The sequence below is a fragment of the Motacilla alba genome, chromosome 2 (assembly GCF_015832195.1).
Source record: "Motacilla alba alba isolate MOTALB_02 chromosome 2, Motacilla_alba_V1.0_pri, whole genome shotgun sequence".
NCBI classification, from domain to species: Eukaryota; Metazoa; Chordata; class Aves; order Passeriformes; family Motacillidae; genus Motacilla; species Motacilla alba.
The window spans coordinates 109,704,980-109,726,357 of NC_052017.1; the positions used below are offsets into that span (position 1 = coordinate 109,704,980).

General features: G+C 41.1%; 1 protein-coding gene across 36 annotated transcripts in view; it reads left to right on the plus strand.

Moving 5' to 3' along the window:
• DTNA (dystrobrevin alpha) overlaps positions 1–13,246 on the plus strand; it is a 225,486-nt gene extending 212,240 nt beyond the window's left edge. For 32 of the 36 annotated variants that reach the window (XM_038127890.1, XM_038127887.1, XM_038127889.1 and 29 more), the window contains one exon: positions 9,704–13,246. In XM_038127890.1, the coding sequence (XP_037983818.1) occupies positions 9,704–9,859 (156 nt within the window). In that variant the 3' untranslated portion in view covers positions 9,860–13,246. Of the gene's footprint in view, positions 1–2,850; positions 2,896–9,703 lie in introns of all 36 variants that reach the window. The other 4 variants (XM_038127896.1, XM_038127895.1, XM_038127897.1 and 1 more) reach the window with 2 other exon arrangements.
• The last annotated feature ends 8,132 nt before the right edge of the window (positions 13,247–21,378 follow it).

Genomic DNA, 21,378 nt, shown 5'->3' on the forward strand with positions numbered 1-21,378 from the left:
ATCCATAAGGGTTTCTCCAGTTTGAACTGAAGCTCAGGTGCAGTCTGTGTTACTGTCATTGTCAGAATCTGGAGGTACAGAAAAGGGTCCGGAATGAATTTTATCCCAGAGAACCAAGTATTTAACAAGCATCTGGTGCAGAGAAGCCTGTGGATTTGTTATTAAACACCTCCCTGAGGAAGCTCTCAAAGGGCATTTATTTAAGAGTCTGAACAAAGCAAATATGCCAGGGGGAGCTGGAATTCTGTAGATCCCCATATTTGCATCATGGCCTCCACTTCTACCTGGTGTTGCAGATTATTGCCATGTTGTCAGTTATTCTGACTTGGAATATATGAATTTAAAATACATTACTTCTTATAAAGCTATAAGTAGTGTCAATAGGAGGGAAAACCTAGTTCAGTTAACTGGGAGCAGAACTGAAGCAAGCAAAAATAACTTTGTTTCCACATGGTGACCGGCTCAAATTTGGACCTGGCCCCTAAAGAACATACTAAATGGGGTACAAAAACCAAATTAGACATGTTCTGAGAGGCCAGATGTCTGCAAATGAAGTTCAAAATCACTTTATGGGCAGCAATTCTTTATACTGATGATTTCTAGGAGCTAATAAAATCTAGCCTTCTTTTCTGGTAATTTTCCTCTACTGTTCAATGCTGGTCACTTTGGAGGCAATCTGTGTCTGACAGGCTTGTGTTGTAATGAAGATTGGCTTCTGTTTTGGTCTTCTTTTCTGTAAAGCTGCTAGGATATGTTAATCTTGTGAAAGTTCATTGAGTCTTGTCAAAATTTTAGGTAACTTTGAGGTTGATGTGAACATCTTTTTGTTGTTGTTGATGTAGACCTGCTACATGCCCATGGTAGGTTGCCAAAAGTCATTTCATTGCAGAGGTCTTTAAGGACATGACAAAAGGAGCAGGATTGTTCTAGATCATTTACTAAGGCAACAGCAGGTGATGAAGTGGGAATTGTCAGAACTTTTTATCCAAGATAGGAATTGTCAAAAATCACAGCTTTTAAACTTCTGAACAGGATGAACAGCTACTGCTGATGTAATGAAACGTAGTTGTCAGTTTAGAGAAGGGGTGCCTAAATAGTCAGGCATCAAATAATAAATGTTATTCTTGCTGGTAAAAATTCCATGTTCTTCAGAAAGAACAACAGACCAGTTTGACTGTGTTTTGATTACAGTATGGAAGTGCAATATATGGCCATAGTGTTACTTGAGTTTCACAAGTTACAACAGGATTTTGTACATGCATAAAATTCAGTGTGTATGTGCACTGCAAATAAGGGCAGGAGGAGTTATGCATGTCACTTGATGGCACTCACTGTTACACTTGCTTCAGTCAAAATAGTTTTTCTGCTGTTTTCCACCAACATTCCCAGGAGAAGGGGAGGAAATCCTCTCCCTATTAATATCGGAGTAAAACTCCTGAATCTAGGTGAGCCAAGACTACACGAGTGAAGTTTATTCACCATTGTTTTACATTATTTGTTTCCACCAGGGGACAAAAACAGACAAAAAACCCAACACACACACACACACCCTCACCTGACCAAAAAAAGGAAAAACTTTTTTTTGTCAAAAATATATTCACTGAGGGAACAGGAATTCCTCATTCTAGGCAAGTTCTGCTTAACAGCATTTTTTCAGAAGAAGTTTCATTACGTACTTTACTGTCTGTGAGATTGTCAGCTCCTATCAGGCAGTGATTTGACAGTAGTGACTTGTAAGGAGAATCTATTTTTAGTTGCTACCACAGCCCCAAAGCATGCAATGGCAATGCATGAGAAGTCCTTCCCAGTATGGGTGATGCCATTTAAAATAGGGAATGGGTTTAAAGGTAGCAAGGAAAGGTATTAAGTTAATAGGGACTACTAAGATCATTAGGAGCTGGTTGGAGAGTGTCATATATTGACCCCGAGACATGTGCTTTGGCATTGGTTGTTCTCTGCAATTTGCTATTTATTTGTGGTATTTCACTCTTCTATCCCTTTTTCTGCTAATATCACTGAGTATTCTAAAAAAGCCACAGTCTACTACTTGGAAAAACAAAAGAAAATTGGAAAATTTCTGTTTAGGGTATCCTGTTGAGCAGAGGCCAGGTCAACTATTCTCATTTGCATCAAACCATTGGAATTTATTACAAGCTGCTTTACTGTTTGTACTCACATATACACTGCATTCATCTGGATTGCCAAAGAAAGCCAGAAGCTGTAGCTATCGTAATGCAATTGTCAGCTGAAAAAATCTGCAAGGAGGAACTCCTACTAAGGGTGCAGAATGGTCACCTCAGTAACAATCTGGTAACCATTTTTATATTATTAAATGTCTCACTTTGTGTAAAATCAGCACATTTAGAAAAACATGTAGATGTAGTGTAGCATGAAAGATGGTTGGCCCAAACCCACTCATGTTATTTTGTGTCACCTTGTGTCCAAGAAAGATTTTTGTGCTGAACTCTAAATTAGTGTAAAAAAAGCCAAGATACATAGGGAAATCAGGGACATGAAACCTTAGAGGAGGCTTCTTTCTCTCTTTTTTTTTTTTTTAAGCATGTTGTAAATAACAAGTATCTGTATCAGAAAAAAACTCAAACACATTTAATGCACAAGTGTAAATGCTAACAGCGCGTGTCCTCCCACATCTGTTTCCACTTTTGTTCTTGGTACAGTCTTTCGCTGCTATGTTGTGTAAGACAGTTTTCACTGGGTTTATTTTCTGGGTCCCTAATTGCTCCCTTTATTTCTAGGCTTGTGCATGGCTTTTTTCAGAATAATACACTGCCTGGCTGCTCACGGGCTTAATTTGTCATCTTCCTGTTTTCTGTCCTTTGTTATCTACAGGTCAGTTTGCAAAGTTGAGTGCAATATTCTTCTCTCTCCTCTCAAGTAAGTATTATTATAATTTAAAATAAAGTTTGGAATTAATCCTCATAATATACATTCCAGTTGCAATGCATCTTGTGGCACCTGAATGTATGTGACGATGCTGTTTCTTTCTCCTTTTAACCTGTGTTGGGATGCCTTGGAATCTCTGTGAATCAGTTCTAACTTATGGATCTGTGGTCCTAGTCGCCAGGATTCCTGTTAAGCTGTCACCCTTTTTATGTTTTTCCTTTGTTGACCATCAGAGTGAGAACATGGGCTTTTCATCCCTGGGGATGATGACAAATATATTAACCAGTACAGAGAAGCCTTGTCCAGAAGATAAGGAATTAGATTACATTTCAAGAGACCTGAGTTTAATTCCATTCAACGCTTTAGTCTTCCTAGGATAACTGAAAGAAATAATTTCTGATCAGATCAGAACATCTACTCTAGTGTGTGAAACAAGACTTATGCAAACATTAAAGAAAGCAATCCACCAGCTGCTTAACCACAAAGGTGTTCTCAGATGTGTTGTGGAAGTTTTAAAAGCCCCAAGTGGAAAGCACTCAACTACTGGATAGGAGCTGGCAGTTCAGAAATATGGCAATATCTATAAATTCCCTGCTGTCCCATTGATGCCTTAGGGTATTAGCTCTTATGTTTTTCTTATATTTGTAATCCTGCAGTTCTTTAGTGTGTAACTCTAAACTCCATATAGAGTGTTAGCTACTGTCTTCTCATTTTGGTCAGACAAAACAATTCCTCTCTAGTCCTGGGAATCAAGGACACCTCACTGCCTCAGGCCCCAAGAGATGTAAACAAAAGTGAGTTGGTACTGAGCAAACGTGGGGTAAGTGGCTTCATTACCTGAAGCTGTAATTGGAAGATTAACCCTCAATATACAAATGGACCAAACTTATCAAAGTGTGAAAACTCATGACCTGTCGTCCATTTTTTGGGTGTAGCCCCTGGGGGGCTTCATCTGCCTGAAATGTACCTGAAGGGCCTTCAATAAATATAACAGCTTTTTATTCACCTAATGTTGTCTGACCTCTGTTTTTAGGTAGCCCCAACAAGGCGTCACCATATTGAGGTCATGTTTCTTAGACATGCCAGCCTCACAGTTGCAGCACTGAGGTTACTGCCAAGTTCAGCAACTGTGTTTTTCCTCAGGAAGACAGACAACATATATTTTTATGAAGTAGCCTGTAACTCTGAATATTTGCCCAGGAAATGGGAGACCACACATTTCTTTTTGCCTTATCTGAAGCCATGGACTCTGCATTTCTGGCTCTCTAGGAGCGTGCAGTGCCCAGCTGTGAGGATAGCAGTGAGATAGTGCTGTCCATCCTGCTGAGACACTGAACCATGGGCTAACGGGGATAAAAAGGGAGGAGGAGTCAGAATAGGGATCTCATTCTGGTCTGCAGACTGAGCCTCTTCCTCAAAGCCAGAGCTAAAAGCAAGCAGAGGTCAACAATCAAATGGACACTGGAGCTTGGGAGCAGGGTCATGTTCAGATGAGCAAAACCAGTGAACTAGCCTGTGCCATCTCTAACAGGAACTCATATTGTTAGTTTTGTGTGTCACGTTTTATGCTAAACCTCCTCATTTATATGGCAGTTTTGATGGTAAAACTTGACCCTTATTCAAGGGGTTTGCGTCTTCTGATGACAGTAAGATTTGACTGTTAAAATGTGTACCTTGTGAAAGCAGCTTCTAAAGGGTATTTCAAGGCATCTGTCTCAGTGTCTCTTGCAGCTGAAGCAGAATAACTGGATGTGAAAAGCAAATAAACTGCAATACCCAGAGTACTATAAACACCAAATAACTGCTCATAAAAATTCTCCGAACATTGCTCCTCGGGTTACATTCATTTTCTCAGTAGTCTCGTTAAAAACATGAGCCATGTAAAGTTCCCTAAACATTTACAGCCAGAAAAATAAGTTTCCTTACTCTGTTTTGGTACAGTTGTCAGTTTTAGATCAGGTCATGTGAAAAAGAAAGTAGATAAAGTGTGTGTATAACAATGTATATAGTGGAAATTTTGTATATAATTGAATATAATTACAATTTGCAATAATAAGTCAAAAGACCCCTTTTTAATTAGAATTACAAAACTCAGGCAATTCTATATAAGGTTTCCTGTTTTATTGGGAAGCAGTGTTAACGTAGTGATGTGGGGAAACATACTGCACTAAAAGCCTGGCTTTCTTGAAGGTATGCATCCTGTCTCAGATTAGCAGATATCTGAGACTGAGATACTGTCTCATCTCCTGGATGATTTCTGAAACCTTGTCAAAAAGAAAGATTTTCATAGTGAAATTCTTTTTAGCTCCCAGGGGAGTCCTCTGGCCCGCACCAAAGAGTGTAACATTCTCAGGAGCTATAAAAGCCCAGCCCTACAGAAATTGGCATCCAAAACTGGTGGCCTTGGCATTTCACCTATATCCACAAGAACAAAATGCATTATGGTACATTATGATAAATACATCTTCACATGCTAAGTGAATCTTCTCAAGATTCACTCTGTTGGGAATATGGAAGTCTGTCATATCTTACGTATTTTATTTGGTACTTATATTTCACAGCACTGGAAAAATAACTTCAAAATAGCTTATACCAGTCATAGTATCAAAAGTGCTTTTGCAGTTTTCATTGGGTTCTTGCTTGAAGCTTAGAAGCTGTATAAAGAGTTTTATTTCTAAGCTGTTATTCAGTCAATAGCGATACAAATACACCTGATATGGCCCTAGATGGCCATAGAAAGTAGGAAGCAGACTTTCTCACACCAGTATTACATTTGTGCTTATTAAAAAAAAAAAAGATGGGGGAAATTAGATCAGTTTATTGTAGCTCCTTGTGAGTGTTATTGCTGCTGCTGATGGCCAGCCACAGAGTTTTGTTCATTTCCTCATTACTCTGAAGTTGATGTTATTTGATTGATGATTTTTTGCAATCTGTTTGCATTTGCATCTTTAAAAGTGCTATGTACAATTTTCCAGAATTTATTTGAAATAACATCTAGTAAAACAAATTCCCAAGAGAGCAAGTGGTTCCAGTAATATATAAAACATAATTTGTGTTTTCAATTTACTTTTTATTTTAAATATACTTTTTTTTTAATAAAGAAGCAGAGTGAATTCGAGCTTGTTTTCAACAGGTGCTAGGCAGATCTTAACATTAGGTGAAACTGCAACTCTGATGTTATTTTACCTTTATCCCCTTGATAGCATTTGGTTTTTTGCCAAGGGCAGACATCGGGATCAGAAATCCTGCATTTCAGAAACTGGTTGAGAAGTTGTCATTTTCAATTAGTTGCTGTTAGCTCATGCAGTGGACGTGTCCTCATGAGACCTACAATTTCCTGGATTTTTCTAAAGCTGTGCTTTCTTAGTGCTGGCACACATTTGAGTTGGTCATGCCTAATTCATTTACATGCATTATTGTAACAGGAAAGAAGGTGTGAAAAGCTAATAGAAATCAGACTTCAGGCATCCACTGAGAGGGAGTACAGAGAGGAGGCTTTATTGCAGGTTTTGTTCTCAGATTTTAACTGTGATTTTCCCTGTCTTGACAAAAACGTAATAATTTCAGTTAAAGACTCAGTTCCATTTGCACTCCAAGCACCCTTACTCTCTCAAAACCTTATAACATGAACTGTTGTGGGATCTGAGGCTTTGGGTGTCTTTGGGAAACATTTTCCATTGCAAAAGTGACTGAGTGGTCTCTATTGAAACAGTTGGATTTTTTTTTTTTCAAACACAGAGACCCCAAATCCTCTCAAATTTTTGATATGGATATTTTCTTTAAAAATACCATGTATTCAACTTGACTATTTTTCTAGGACATAATTCGTGTTGAAGTACTATTTTCTTATTTTTCTCATCTCTTGCCATTTTTCCAACCTCTGTTTTCATGTTTCTCAGCAGAGATTAGGAATATATCAGATATCAGGTGGTAACATCCATGGGCCAAGGGAGGGTGTGGTCAGTCTAGTCCAGTCTTTTTTGGGTTTTTCTTGAGCAAATACATAAAAGCTAGCATTATCTGGACCATTCCATTTGAAAATAACAGAAGGATAACAGCACAGTAATTTTCAAAAATGTCTGCTACATTCACTCATCTATATTTTGGCTTTCTTCTTGGTTTATTTTTCTCCCTAAGTCCTCCTCTTCTTAGCATGTAGGTGTAAAAAACACTGTAAAAAACTGTGACTGAGTTATCAGGGAAGAAGGAGCTTAAATTTGTGAATTCAATTCTAAAATTACACAAGTGATAGGGATATTTTTTGAAAAATCACTGAATGACAAGTAACAGAAAAGAAGCTGTGGATTAAGTAACAGAAGAGGTCTAGAAACAGTTTTATATCATGAAAAATCATAAGAATCTTAACTTGGAATTAATTTTGGCACTTCCAAAACGTTGCAGTGAATTTAGAGCTCTGAGGTTCATTAGTACTCATTATCTCTTGTAGGAAAATATCTCTATCCCAGTGCTGGCTGTGGAACAGAGAGAAGCCTGGGGAGAATTTAGAATAACCCTTTCCCACAGTCCACCAAAGGGAAGTAATTTATCCAGAAAATATGAAGCAAACCCAAATACTTAACATCACTGTCAATGCATTTTAATGCATCCCATGTTTCACAAGCCACTCTTATTTTACTCTTGCGGCTTATAATGGTACCATCACGAAATATGAGATGTTCCTATATTTTTGTATGTTAGGAAAAATTTTGTCACCAAAAGGGTTGCCAAGCATTGGAACAGGCCGCCCAAGGAAGTTGTTGAGTCACCATCCCTGGAGATACTTGAAAGGCATGTGGATGTGGCACTTTGGGACATGGTTTAGTGGTGAGGCTTGGCAGTGCTGGGTTAATGGCTGGACTGAATGATCTTTTCCAGCTTAAAGGATTCTATTATTTACATAACCCTGAAGCTGATTCAGTAAAAGTCAGTCTCAGGCAGCTGAGAACTGACCTCTTCCACGCCTTTGATTTGCATTTTTTTGTCTGAATTGTGAAGAGCAGAGCATTCCTTTGCTAAGATTACCAAATTAATTTGCAAACTTAAGAAGTTCAGGTGCATGCCTGTTTTTTAAAATACATCATTTAAGATGTACCTCAGAAATTTTTTATGAAACTCTCATTAGATTTGCACTGCAGGTTTCCTTTACGTTTATAAACAAAATATTAGTGCTTGTCTTTTGTAACCATCTGACACAAGGAGACACTAAATTAAGATCATCATACCATTTGCCATGCTTAGGTATTAAGGAATGGGGTGGAAGTGTTTGTGCTTGAATAATTAATACAATCAAATGGTCTCAGGAAGGGGAAGCAGCAAACTAAGCTACCTGACCTTTCCTCATTCATCAGATTTAACTATTTTTGTCAGAGTAATTTGCATTTTATCTCCCATCTTTTAGGCCAACTTTATGCCTGAAAGGAGTAGAAAAGAATTCACGTGTGGGAGGGGTATATTATGCTGTGATTATCGTATCTCATGCAATGCAGATTGGTTTTCTCTCTGAAGAAGTTCAAAAGAAAAAGGAATGAGTTCCTTAACTTAGGAAGGGTCAAATGTGTAAACAGTGCCTTTACAAGAAAAGTGCCAGAAGCAGAAGTTTGGAGTATTACCTTGATATAAGGGTCTCTTCGAGCCAGGTCTTAAAAGCTCTTGGAGATTTATATCACACCCGAGATAGCTCAGCTACTTCAGATGGCATAAAATAGCAGGATGGCTTCTATGGCAGTGTTGGAAACAGAAAAGTTTTAATACAAGGCAAGATAACAAAGCTCTTTACAGAGGAAAACCGAGTTGGGGCAAGACATTCTTGCTCCTGGTGAAACACCTCACAAAACCTCTTAGTTTCTTTGTTCTCTTCTTTTTCTAGTAAATTGCTTAGGCGGGACTTTTTGGCTTCTGTCCAATTGTCTGTCCTCTAAGTTTGAGGTGAAGTCTCCCAGGTCTTATGAGGTGTCTTTTTACTTAATTGAGGAGAGAAACTTCTGGGCTTTTTTCCTTTTGTAAGAGACAAAAGATAATTTTGTCACTCCATCAACAGGGGGCACATTCCTACCTTACCTGACTGTAGATCCTGACATTGTTCTGCGAAGGAGCAGCAGTAACCTATCAAGCCTTTTCCATTACCAGCTAAAACTATGATGCCTGTTCTGTAGGAATTTAACACATCCACTGATGCTTCAGCATACAGAGGAGCACCAGCAGAAACTGTGCACCAGTGGACTAGGCTGTTGATGAGCTTTAGTGCCCAGAATCATCCTTTCAAGTAACTGGAGGTTTTCTTAGGCGCAGTAAAACATACAAGACATTGACATGTGAGGGGAGGCTCATGATGGTGAGTGGCTGTAAATCAAGTGGCTGAACACTGCACAAGGTGGATGAACCATGGTTTCACTTTCAACAGTCTATTTACAGAGCGAGCTGGAAGGGGAAAGTGGAAGGGAAAATGGGAACACTGCAAATCTGTTTCAATGCAGACTGAGTTACCCCAAGGTCCCACAGCAGAGCAGGCAACAGTCTTCTTGCCCATGACAAGGGAAGTTTCCAACTTCCCACATGGCCTGTAAGTTTCTATTTACAGCTCAAATACCTATGGCTCACCTACGTAGAATGGCTTTTATCCTTTTTTACCTCCTTGAGGGATAACCACAGGAATTGGCCAGCTCCCTTTTTCTCTCAATGAAACAGCAGTCAGAGGCTTTGCTTGCTCTGCCTGCGTGGGTGCAGCATGTTAAAACAGCACTCTCTAAAAGAAAACCTTCCATAAATTCTTGAAAAACCTTCCATAAACGTTTCTCAACAGGGAAGCTGCAGTCAGACAGACAATGAAAGCTACGTAAGAACTGATGATGAGGAGAGCTGCTTTCGGACAGACGATGAAGAAAACTCAGCTGCGAACTTCACAGAAGAATGGAACCAAGAGGTGCAGCGTCTCTTGACAAAAAAATCACATAACTAAAAGTTCTGAGGACTGTAGCACAGTACTTTTGTTCTAAGAGTTGTAGTTTGTAGATGTGTGTTTTTTGACAACAAGACTTTTGTTTAAAGCTAACTTATATTAGCTACATCTTCTGTAACATGGCTCATTTCTGGCGAAGCAAACAGACTGACGCGCGTGCTGCTGTCACACACGGCGGCGCTGTTAATAACTCACGTAAACCCTTTGCACATGATATTGAACCTGTTCAGTTTACAATGACAATACTGTTTATAGTTAGAAATTTGATTTCTGAATACTTTGAGATTTTAGTAGATCGGTTTACTATACACTGTACATTTTTTTTCCCCCACGGGAGAAATAAAAAGCGACAGTTATGCATTTAACACTGAACGATGATACTCCTGAGTGTATATATCTAGTAGCCCAAAAAACAAAGTACCAGACTATATTTGCAATTTGTTTGCAAGTCTTTAAATTAAGGCTTATACAAAATGTACTAAAATAATAATAATATAATTAATAATAATAATAAACTTGTCTAATTTAGGGCTAATGTGTAACTTAGGAATGTTTCTTTCAAAATAATCTAACAAATCAGCCATAGAAGTTAGTGTAAATATTTTTTTTCCAAATAGATATCATATACAAAAGGTGACATTCAAATGATATAGAATCTAGTTTTTAAATCAGCACAGATCTTCTTAAAACTGTGAACTATGTTTTGAAATACTCGTTGCTAAAGCTGTTTATAAACCACAGGTGCCATAAGATCCCTGAACTGACTGATGTTACGTATAATCCTCCATGGTATTGTTTCATTGATGTTTTAGCTTTAGTAGGCATGTGTTCAACAAACCAGCTCTTTCCATCTCTCTGCCCCTCCTCTTCCTCCCCGCCCCCTTCCATTATGTTCTTTTCGAGGCCTTCAGCTTTAAATGTACAGGCTTAAAGTGCGCTTGCAACTGTTTTCTTTTGATTTCCGAATGTGTACTGCCTTAGCCAGCCACCAGATGTTCTGCATGCCCTCTTGGAAATGTGTGGTGAGACTCTTTCAGAGCTGGATGGAGAAATAGCGATCAGTGAAAAGCACAAGAAGAGCAGTAGATTCTTGCGAAAGGACAGGCATACAGTTACAGAATTGGAGTTTCGTCCAGTTTAGTATTTTTCCAGTATCAAGGCATTTCAGGAGAAAGGGGACTGACGTGGCCATTAGGCAGGGTTAGGCAGTGAGGCTGCTGGCTAAAAAAATGTTTGCTCTGCTGTGACTACAAACCTACAGATACTCCTGAGTGGGCATTGACACAAACTATCATTAACGTGCTCCCCTGAGCACCCTGCTCTGAAACAGAGGTGACACCTCTGTGGCACATGGCACTGCCCTGCAGAGGAGCCAGAGCCAGGCCAGGGACAGCTGGAGCAGCAGCCAGGCAGGGACACCAGGAGGTGTTCCATGCTGGCTGCCTGGCCCTCCTGAGCTGCGCAGTGTTAGCTCGGGGCCGCCTCTGTGCCAAGGTAACTTTACTGCCCTAATGCAATACTGGGCTTCCAGTACCTGGCTGACCTGAAGTGACACTGTCTAACAGCCCTGAAAACAGTGGTGTTTCATACAGATATTTCACACCAGCACAGTTTGCCTACAGCAAGTGATGAGATACCCGTCTAAAGCAGGTTAACGTGGCTTGTCTGTCCTTGCTTTCATGGTGACGTGGATGTGTGCTGCTGTGTTTACATGAGATTGCTATGTAGCTCGACCCAGTAAGTCCACTTGTTTGCATGCATTCTCCAGGCTCGTGGCTGTTTCCCTGGGCACTATGTGTTAGGGAATGAGTATCTGTATGAAAGAGCTGCTGCCATGTTTCACTTTCATACCATTTTATTGTGTACGCAGGTCTCTTGTCTGTAAATCCTTGCATACCTGGGCTTGCTCTCAGACATCCAAATGCATACTAAGGGATCCAGATATCTTCATACAAGCTTTTCATTTTTTTAGTCGCTGGTCTTTGCTCCTGGGTATGTGCCATCCTGGCAAGGCAGGCACCATATCCTCCACTGTCCCTTCCTCCAACCTCCTCTCAGGAATGAGTTAGCCTCCACTAGTGCCTAGCACTCCATGTTTTAAGCTACTCCAGTGAACCTGTAGACATTGCTGTCAGCTCAGGATTCCAGGCAAGCATTTCCTGAACAGGGAGAAAACAAGCTAGAACACAGCTATGTGCAATGGCTGATTAATTCAACCCATGTCATGTTTAACTGTACCCAAAGTAATAGATCCCTCTCATCACCTTAATGTCTGCGTGCTCATTATCACTATGCTTAAAATAGATGCACTAGACTAAATCCATTGCAAGAGCTTCCAAACTAGGAGTAAGAGCTGAAGTTGACTAATCAAGCACCTTTCTTTTAGGCTGGTGTCAACAAGATGATCCCTTCAGGAGTTCTGGGTCCCTTATGCCCTGGAGCTCTGAGATGAAGCACCTCATACTTAGCTCTGCAAATGTCTATTTTAAGCATTTTTCCAACTGTTAAGCTGGCTGCATTTTCTCCCAGCTGGTCTTTGTCTGTTTGTTGACTCTTATTTTGGTTGTGGTTTGCGGTCATTAAAACAACCGCAGTTACAGAAGAGGTGCCAGGTATGGCCCTTTTCTTAATTACCAATGGCCCACCGCAACCGTGAAAACTCCGGGTGGTTTTACTGTCACTGGAGGAAAACCAGTGGTTTGGAATCAGGAGACAGGGATGTGAAGATGTATAGGGTCCTTGAATGTCCAAAGCGAAGGTGGAGAATGGGTTGTCTGTAAGTAGTAATGTTAACTAAACTGCATAAAAAGGTGTGTGGCCTTTGTTGTGATATAATATGTATTTTCTTATATGCATGAGCCAAATTGTTGCATCATAATTTATCATAAGTGTGTCCGCCTTTACTTTCAGTCATCACCTTCTCCCATTCTTACTGGTTCTTGGCAATTACTGTAGATAGACCTTGTAAATATTGCAACCTCGGGTTGCTGTAATCACATTGGTTCAATTCAGCAGATGGAGCTGTGAACAACAAGCACTCCACAGTGTCCTGAAGAATAAAGGGCATTTTTACCTTTGAACCAAAAACAAGAAAAAGTACGAAGAGTTACATCTTGAGGCTACTAACTGCAACGCATTTTTAAAACACTGTACTTGACACCACTTGAGACAGATACAGAGACACTAAAAATGTCACGATATTCATTGGTATTGTAACAGAACTGCTATTGTATGGGGTTTTTGTATTGCTGTTAAGTATTGTTTTGTGTGTGTGTGTGTTGGAACCTACTGGGGACATGTTATATTTTGAAGTGATTAAACTATTTAATTGTGTGTCTATATTTTGGAATGGAATTATTTCTTCATTAAAAAGATTTTTAAAAGGAATTTATGGAGCGTTATATTTGTGGCTTATTTTGGTTTTTGATGTCCTGTTCCATGGAGTCCAAACAGCATTTCTTTTCGTTAGGGAAGGAAACTGTGGCCCTGTGGTGCAGCAAGTAGTCTTTGTCTCCTCCACCATTTCATGACAGAACTCCCTCCACCACCTTCCACAGCACTTTGAACTTGGTATCAAGCAGCATCTGCTTTCAGTGGCCCAAGCAGTTTCTTCTTTCTTCCTTTCTTAATTCTCCATATCTTTAGCAGTTTTACAATGTAAAAATTAAGTTCCCCTTCTGTAAAACACCTGCCCCTGAATCCACTTAACAGCAGTGAAAATGACCATCAGCGCCTGACAGAGTGCCTGGTACAAACTTAGAAGGTGGTACGTGGTTCTCAGGAACCTAAACTATCTGCAATAGTGTCATTTTTTTCTTAACCACTGTGTTTCTCTGGCCTTAGAAGGAAGAAAACATTGGAACAGGCACGTTTAAATGGCTTCACCATACACAGTCACACATTCTTCTGTTGCAGACGAACTCAAAGTCTGTTTTTCCAATTACACTTTTAAGATGTCTTTCCTTCTAGTTGTTGGTAGTTGCAACTTGCTGCTAACCTGAAAGAGCATGGAGTTGCAAAGCAAGAGCTTGCACTTAAAGCAGCAAGTTTGTGCTCTGCTGCAGGTGCTGCTGAGGGGCTGCCTCATCAGGATGTGGCAACATCTGGAGTGCCCAGTGGTGCAGCTGGGTGTGGTGGCAGCCCTTCCCATCTGCACTGTAGCTGCTGTCCTAGAGTGTGTCACTGACATCCAAAATATCCCCAGCTGTGCACTCAGAACTGTCAGCTGCCCAGTGAGTTACACCAGGGAGGCGTCTGTTAGATGGATAGCAGCAAACCAAAAATACTCTCTCTGTGCTTAGCAGATACCCCAGTGTGTTGGGAAGCAGATAAAGCCCAGCCTGATGCCTCCTGCAGCACTGACTGCTGTGGTAACCTATAAATCACCAGGGTTTATTTGCCCTAATTCTCCTGTCTACATGTTGACATTCTTCAATAAAGATGACCGTTTTACACTGTAAATGGTTTGCCAGATCTGCTGAACTTCACCTCCGCAATCCCAGACCAAATTCATATCCACAAGACTGTAATGTATGATGACATATAAGCTCATGAGGATAACTCTGTTTTATCCATGCATAATCCCAAATTGCTGTGTTGCTTCCTAACCCACAATCGAGTCTATGGCCCCTGGGGAACAAAGGAGCCAGTGAAAACTAATTTATAGGCAAGGGCTGTTTTTTCTCTTTGCCTCTTGGTTACTCTAACTGCTTTTTGCAAGGAAAATAGACTCATAGAGGAGGAGATAAATTAGGTTCATTTGCAAAAGGAAATAGAATAGCACATAAAAAATTAAAATAAAATAAAATAAAATAAAATAAAATAAAATAAAATAAAATAAAATAAAATAAAATAAAATAAAATGTGGTCTTTAGATCTGGGTAATTGTCTCCTTAGCTGCATCAGCACTGAACTAGGGGACTAATAGCATCTGGAATTTTCTGAAAGCACCTGAGAGTTTAATTCAGCAGCACAAAATTCTATGGCTGCTCTTCCAAAATTTGTTTAGGCCTATTGCTCAGCAGTTGTATATTCCACTGCAAGCAGCCCTTAGGTCTGGGTGAAACTTTTAAGCAACTGTTGCAGGAGTACAAAGCTGAGTTTATGAGAAAAATGAAATATGTTGGGTAGGAAGAGCAATCTCTATTGTTCCACTAAGAAAAAAATGTATTGAAGAATTTCATATGCCTGAGGATCATCCTGTCTAATACCCCGGATAATCCGCAGATTAAGGATTCCCATTTGCTTTCTCCTATGTTACTCCACCAGTTGAGTTGCCTGTGGATTAGGACAGCTATCCCAAGCTGCCAGCCCTATATCATGAAGCCTTTGGCTGCAAAAGGCAGAGCAGCAGAATTAGGCTACACTTCTCCCAGGCCTCTTATTCCTCAGGAAACGGGTGAAGTTTTTCTGAGGGCCCAAAACTCTGGAGCTTTCTAAAAAAGCTGCTTTAGGCTAGCAACCTCCTAGGACAAAGCTGAGGGATGTGCACAGGGGAGGAGGGAAATTGTGCAACAACATCATACAAGGAAGGTTAATGCATAACATAGGTTCATTAATGCAGCTTGGAGATAATAAAGACCCAAGAGATGGGTGATGTGAAAGAGTAGTTGCTTTTGTGTGTCTTGGCAGGCAATGAAGGAGGCCATGGTGCATTTTGTCATTGGTATGTGATGCTGCAGAATGTTGTTTGCTATTTAATGCAAGATAATTTACTACTAGCAAATTAATTACCTCATGGCTTGCATTTTTTACACAACACTCAGCAGTGGCCAGATGGCAGATGTGTCAGGCCTGCTGCTTGCTATGCTAATTGTCAGCCCTAAAGGCTGCCCAGTTAATACTTCTCCCTGCTTGCTGCAGCCCAGCATTGCTGCTAGACCCCAACATTGCCGGCAAGCTCATTCAGAGAAGAGGCACCTTCCAAGCTTTGCGTCCTGACTGATTTTCTTGTTACTGCTCAGTTCAGTTTTGGTCCCTTTTGGTACATTTCTGTCAAAAGAAAAGGGGGGTCAAACTGGTTTCCAGTGTGGAGATGTGTCTGTGCACACGTGCATTTCTCTGCTTTTGGTCTTTCAGCCCCCAGATCCCTTGCAAGCCTCCCCTAACCCCATACAGGGGGTCAAAGCACCCATCCCTGCTCCTCCTGCCTCCACCTCATGCACCCCAGTGCGATTTCAGGACAGGCTGCTCCTCACCTGCACCATTGCTTCTCTTTATGTTTTGGTGGTGCTATTCAGCACCTCCTGATGGAGCAGGGGCTGCTGCTCACCTGGGAAAGAAGTTTCTCACTGCTGCTTTCCTGTCCCACTTCCAGTTGGAGCTGCTATGGGGCCCCGACCAAGTTTTTTCCCAGATGGGATCCATTGTTCAGGTCCAAAAGTTCCTTTTTGGACGCCCAAAATCCTTTCCCGGTTTCACCAAACAACCAAATGTCTTTATACTCCTGTGATCCACAGAGTAACCTCCCCTCCTGCACCCCTCAGTGGTGCCTAGTCCAATTACAGTCCTTTTTTTCTTTTTTTTTCTTTTTTCTTTTATCTTTTTTTTTTCTTTTTTCTTTTTTTTTTTTTTCTTTTCTTATTTTGCTTTATTGTTTATTCAGGCTTCTGACAGTAGCCTTAAATCCCCTGTTTTGCACCTACACTGCTGCTATGAGTAGGAATCAGGTGCTTTACAGGTCTCTGCACTTCTTTAACATCTGTCTTCATGTGAAAAAGCAAGAGATTACATGCTCTGTAAGAAGCACTTTCATCATCATATTCATCATGTAGGTGCAATTAAACTTAGAAATCCCCCTCAAGAGACCTCAGCTCTGATAAACGACCCTATTGGCCTCTCCACAAAGTAGAAAAGTTGTCGTTTAGTCCTTTCACGTGGCACTGTGTGCTGTCTGGAGTGTTTTCCATTTGCTACCTATAATAGCTGCACCCTGGCTCTCAGCTCCTTTGCCCGGAGACCCTCACAGCCCCCAGCCCCCCAGCACATGGGGGGGCTCAAATAATCCTGTTTGCTTCAGCTGAAAGGCTGATACTGAAGTTAGTGCAGATGGTAATTAGTACTTGAGGGAGTGCTGTTTCCAGGGAATCCTCTCATCACTCGCTCTGAGTCACACGCTCAGTGGAGGACGCTTCACCAGAAATGTGTTTTCTGCTACTTTTGGATCTAAGCTCCCACAAATTAATTAATTGAGTTCATGTATAAATGGAAGAAGGAGGAATGCAGAATGCTTTCGTAAGGTCACAATCATGAGAAATCCATGCAGACCTGTTCACCAATTAAAAACTGGGTTTATGGAGGTTATACAAAGTCTGCACAGCTCTGGTATTGATTGTTTGTCTGGCAAAGTGATAATCAACAGAAAAATTAACTGGGTTTGACTGCAAGCTGGGATTGCCAAGGCGGATGGTGCCCGGAAGCAGAAAAATTAAACTGTTTTATGTTTAGCTGGGGATGCCTCACTTAACCCAACGGGAGCAAACCCGGAGGACTAAAACCAAATGAAAACCAGATCACTGGTTGAGTTCAGTGGCCAGCTACTGCTTTCCTTGGGAAGCAATTCATTAGTCCCCTTACATTTTGCACTGCTGGGAGTGAAGCATCTCATCTGCTCAGCCAACACTGCTGAGTGGCAGGTGCTTTTCCTGCCACAAGGACACAGGAGGCTCAGTCCTGCCATGGCTGGGCCATTAGGTACAGCTGAGGTACAGCAGGCAGAAATTTGCCCTAATAGCTCTCTCGAGCTGGTAGCAGGACTGCATTTGGTCATCCCTTTACTAAAATGTGATGAATGACCATGGAGTGTTTTCCCTGGCAGCTGAAACCTTTTCCAAGATGGAAATAATGTTCATGTCTTTAGCCACCTAAGAGATGAGACAAAAAAAATTGTGTCTTGTCCAGAAAATGTGAACCAGCCTAATTCTGGGGGGAGGTTTCCTAACAAGCTGTGAGCTAATTCAGAAAGCAAGAACCCTTGTGTCAGATCCTTCCCCTTTTCTTTGTTATAGACTGTCTGTACTAATATCTATAATGTTTATTTTCTTGCCTCTGAATATAGAACTGGCCAACACATTCAGAAAAAACTGGGAAAGGCAAGGCTTTAGTTGTGTCGAGTATCTGCATCATGGCCTGTTGCCTAGGTAGCTGCATCTAGCATTCTGGGACTTGTTTCTAGGAATTATGAGCTGGGGAGATAAACAAGCTCTTTTAACGATGCAGAAGAGAAGAGGACTCAAATTTGGTTTGCTGTGCTCATTTAGACATTCATGGTCTGATGATGACCTAGAAACAGAGATGCCCTGTGGAAGTGTTTGCCTTGCTCCCCCCGGGCAGCTCTGTGTGCCCAGCCCTGTGCAATCCCTGGCACGGACACACGCACGCGCACGCACCCCAAGGAGATTGCTCTTGCTGTGTGGAGAAAAGAGCAACATTCCAGATTGCTAAGGGTGAGTCAGATGTTGTGAGAGGCTATGCAGTTTGCATGGATGTGGCTGCTCTCCTTTTCCCTGTACAAGAGGATGAACAGCCCCAGCAGGGAAAGGTGAGAGCTGCACTGCCTGTATCCTCACGCCAGCACTGCTGGCCATTCCCACCCATCCATATCCCAAGAGCTACCTCTTCTTGCCTCAGAACTCAGGCACCAGTTCTGCTTTTGTGAGATCCCACTGGTGTGAGGGTTCTGATTTTACTGCACACCGACCACCAAACCTTTTTGCCTCGGTTTTGTGCCTTCAGAGCGTGCAGATGCTGCGGTGCAAGTCAGGGTCCCACCCTGCCAAACACAGGCAGGTGTCTCTCCTCCTCCAGAGATGAGATGCTCCAGGAAAAACACATGAAGGAAGTATAAAAAGTTGAGGTGGTGGGAATGTTCACCTGCTAACATGAAGAATCAGCAGACAGAATTGGCTGGCCTCTAAGGTGCCAATAGACAGTGGCTCTTCGGAGTGTCAGCAAGGTGCTCTTGCCCATCAGGCCTTGTCTGATTGAAGCAGCACCAGTGCAGCTCCCCTGATGCAGACAGGGCCTTTCTCAAAGGGCACAGTAGCAATGAAAATATTTATTCTTCATAGCCCATGAATGCATTTCATTACCATTTAGCATTACCACAGATGTAACTGCAGGAAAACCTATTTTCAATATACTGTATGAGCTATTCAAGCTAGCTCCAGAATTTCTGGGCTGGCTTCTGGCAAGTTCAGCCCAACTCAGCAGTTCCCTCATCTAATTTCCCACAGAGACATGTGGACATGTCTTTAGCTGCATAAACCTAATTATGCCCCCACAGCCCCAAAACTGACAACTAAATTACTGTTACAGAATACTTGCAGAACAAAGCTTAACCAGAAGCGTCACAGCGTGATTTGTTGGACCAGCAGTCTGAAAAGAAGGATTGTTATGCAAATCTAATTTGGAAATCATTAGCAAGAGCAATGCCATAGAACAGATTCCTTTTAATTTTTAAAGGGATTCCACCTTATTATAACCACATTCAGTTTCTGGATACATTAGCCTAAATAAATTGCAGGAATATGAAGTATTTTTTGCGGGGTAGATGGGCTTTCAAAGCTGAAGTCTTACTCATATATTGCAGTCCTAAAAGCAGTCTTAAATATTTATTAAAATCCAGCTTCTGTGGTAAGCGTGATTTCTTTCCCTTGCAAAGCTGCAAAATTGTTGTTCAGGAAGCACTTGTTTTCAGCAGAAAGTTGAAAGTGTTCATAAGTTAACTCACACTGAAAATTAAAGGTACCCACCCAGGCTGGTCCCAGCCCTTACTTTGCTCCATCCAGTGCTTTTCCTCCTGTATTTTCTGTCTGGCATAAACCTACAATTCATGAAGATTTGCTGCTACACAGGGGTAATACAACATAATCCTGGAGGAAATTATCTCTGCATGATTGAGACTTCATTTGTATGTCTGTTTTTCATGGTTACATGAACCAATATAGACTCCAGCTACAGAAAGATGAGAGTCTTGGAAACCAAGGCAAGGACCCATGGGAAGATAAAGCCGTCTTTACATGTTTTATCTATCAATAGGGGTTAAGGTTTCTAACTTAGTTGCAAGTAACACTCTTTACACTCTATTGACATTATTTATACTTGTTTACATGTGACATTGTGAGGCTTGGAAAAATAAATTAATAGGAGCCAAGTCCTCATGGAAGAATATTGGTCTAATCCATTACCCAGTGATGTAAAAGACAAAGATCTTATTTTTGGAAGCATGGAATCAAGGCCGATGTGCTGGTCTGTTGCGTTCTAGAATATGGAGAACTTTTCATCTTTTCGTTACGTTTCTAAAGAATCCGGGAAGTAGCATCCGACAGATATGAAACAGGAAAAGGAGTAGTTGATTCTTACAAACTACAAACGTATAGACATGAAAATCAGAAACAGTAAATGCAAAACCCGTTCAAATAATTACAGAGAATGCAGGAGGACAGGAACATGTATGTATTTTTTTTTTTTTACAGCAATCATCAGCACTTCTGTCTTCGAAAAAAATCCACTGCATTTCCACTAACAGATTTTTCTTGTAGAAAAACAGAAATGAAGAAGGAAAGTTGTAAAGCTAGAAGAATTTTTTTTTTAAATGCAGTGAAGTAAAATCAACAGTGTGGGATTTATTTATTGCAGATAAGGACTTTCCCAGAGAAAATAACTGTAGGAATGAAGGAGTTGTGCCACACTTTTCACGACAAACAAAAAAAAAAACACAGGCACAGATTTTTGGCATGACACCACACTTCAAATTTTCAACAGTCCTTTTCACTGCGTGTAGAGACAATAATCCTGGTGCAATGTGAGCCAAGCCACTGGCATGCAGCATGATTTTCAGCCAGCTTTTCCTTCCACACTGCAGCTCCAGCTACTGTACTGCTTGGTGAGAAATCTTGGTCCCATGATTTGTTCTGCATCCCTCCAGGTCTTCAGTAGAAACAGGGGAACTCATGAGCAGTGGGGAATGAAACTGGAAAGAATAAAATCACTTTGGAATTATTCTGAACTCTTCCCTGAGTTTTTTTATGGGCAAACAGTTAATTAGGACATTAGGGATATTTAACACCGTGTCCTTAAGCATAAAGTCATACCTAAAACCCCACTGTTGTCTTATATTTTCAATTTATGACCAAAAAGCATAATATTCATAGCCACTGCTGCATTTCCTCTCCTCCTTCATTCTCTTAACCCAAATATTTTTTTCTTTTCCAAGGCCTGTTCCTGCTCCATGATGTCCTCCTCCAGGCCCTAGTCAACCCACATGACTGGCATTTTTTCCCAGGGGACACATTTGGGTCAGAACCACTTCTTCATGCCTCAGGGACAGTAACCCTGGTCTTTCCAGCAACCAGAAGGCCTGATGTGCTGGTCCCCCTGTGCTGCCTTTGGCTTGAGGATAAATATCTGCCTGGAGAGCACCACCATGGACTCTCCAGGAGGACGCTCTGCACGCTGGCTCTAGGAAACCTAGTCCTGAGTCACAACTTTCCTATCCTACAGCAGAGTCTGCTGCCTTC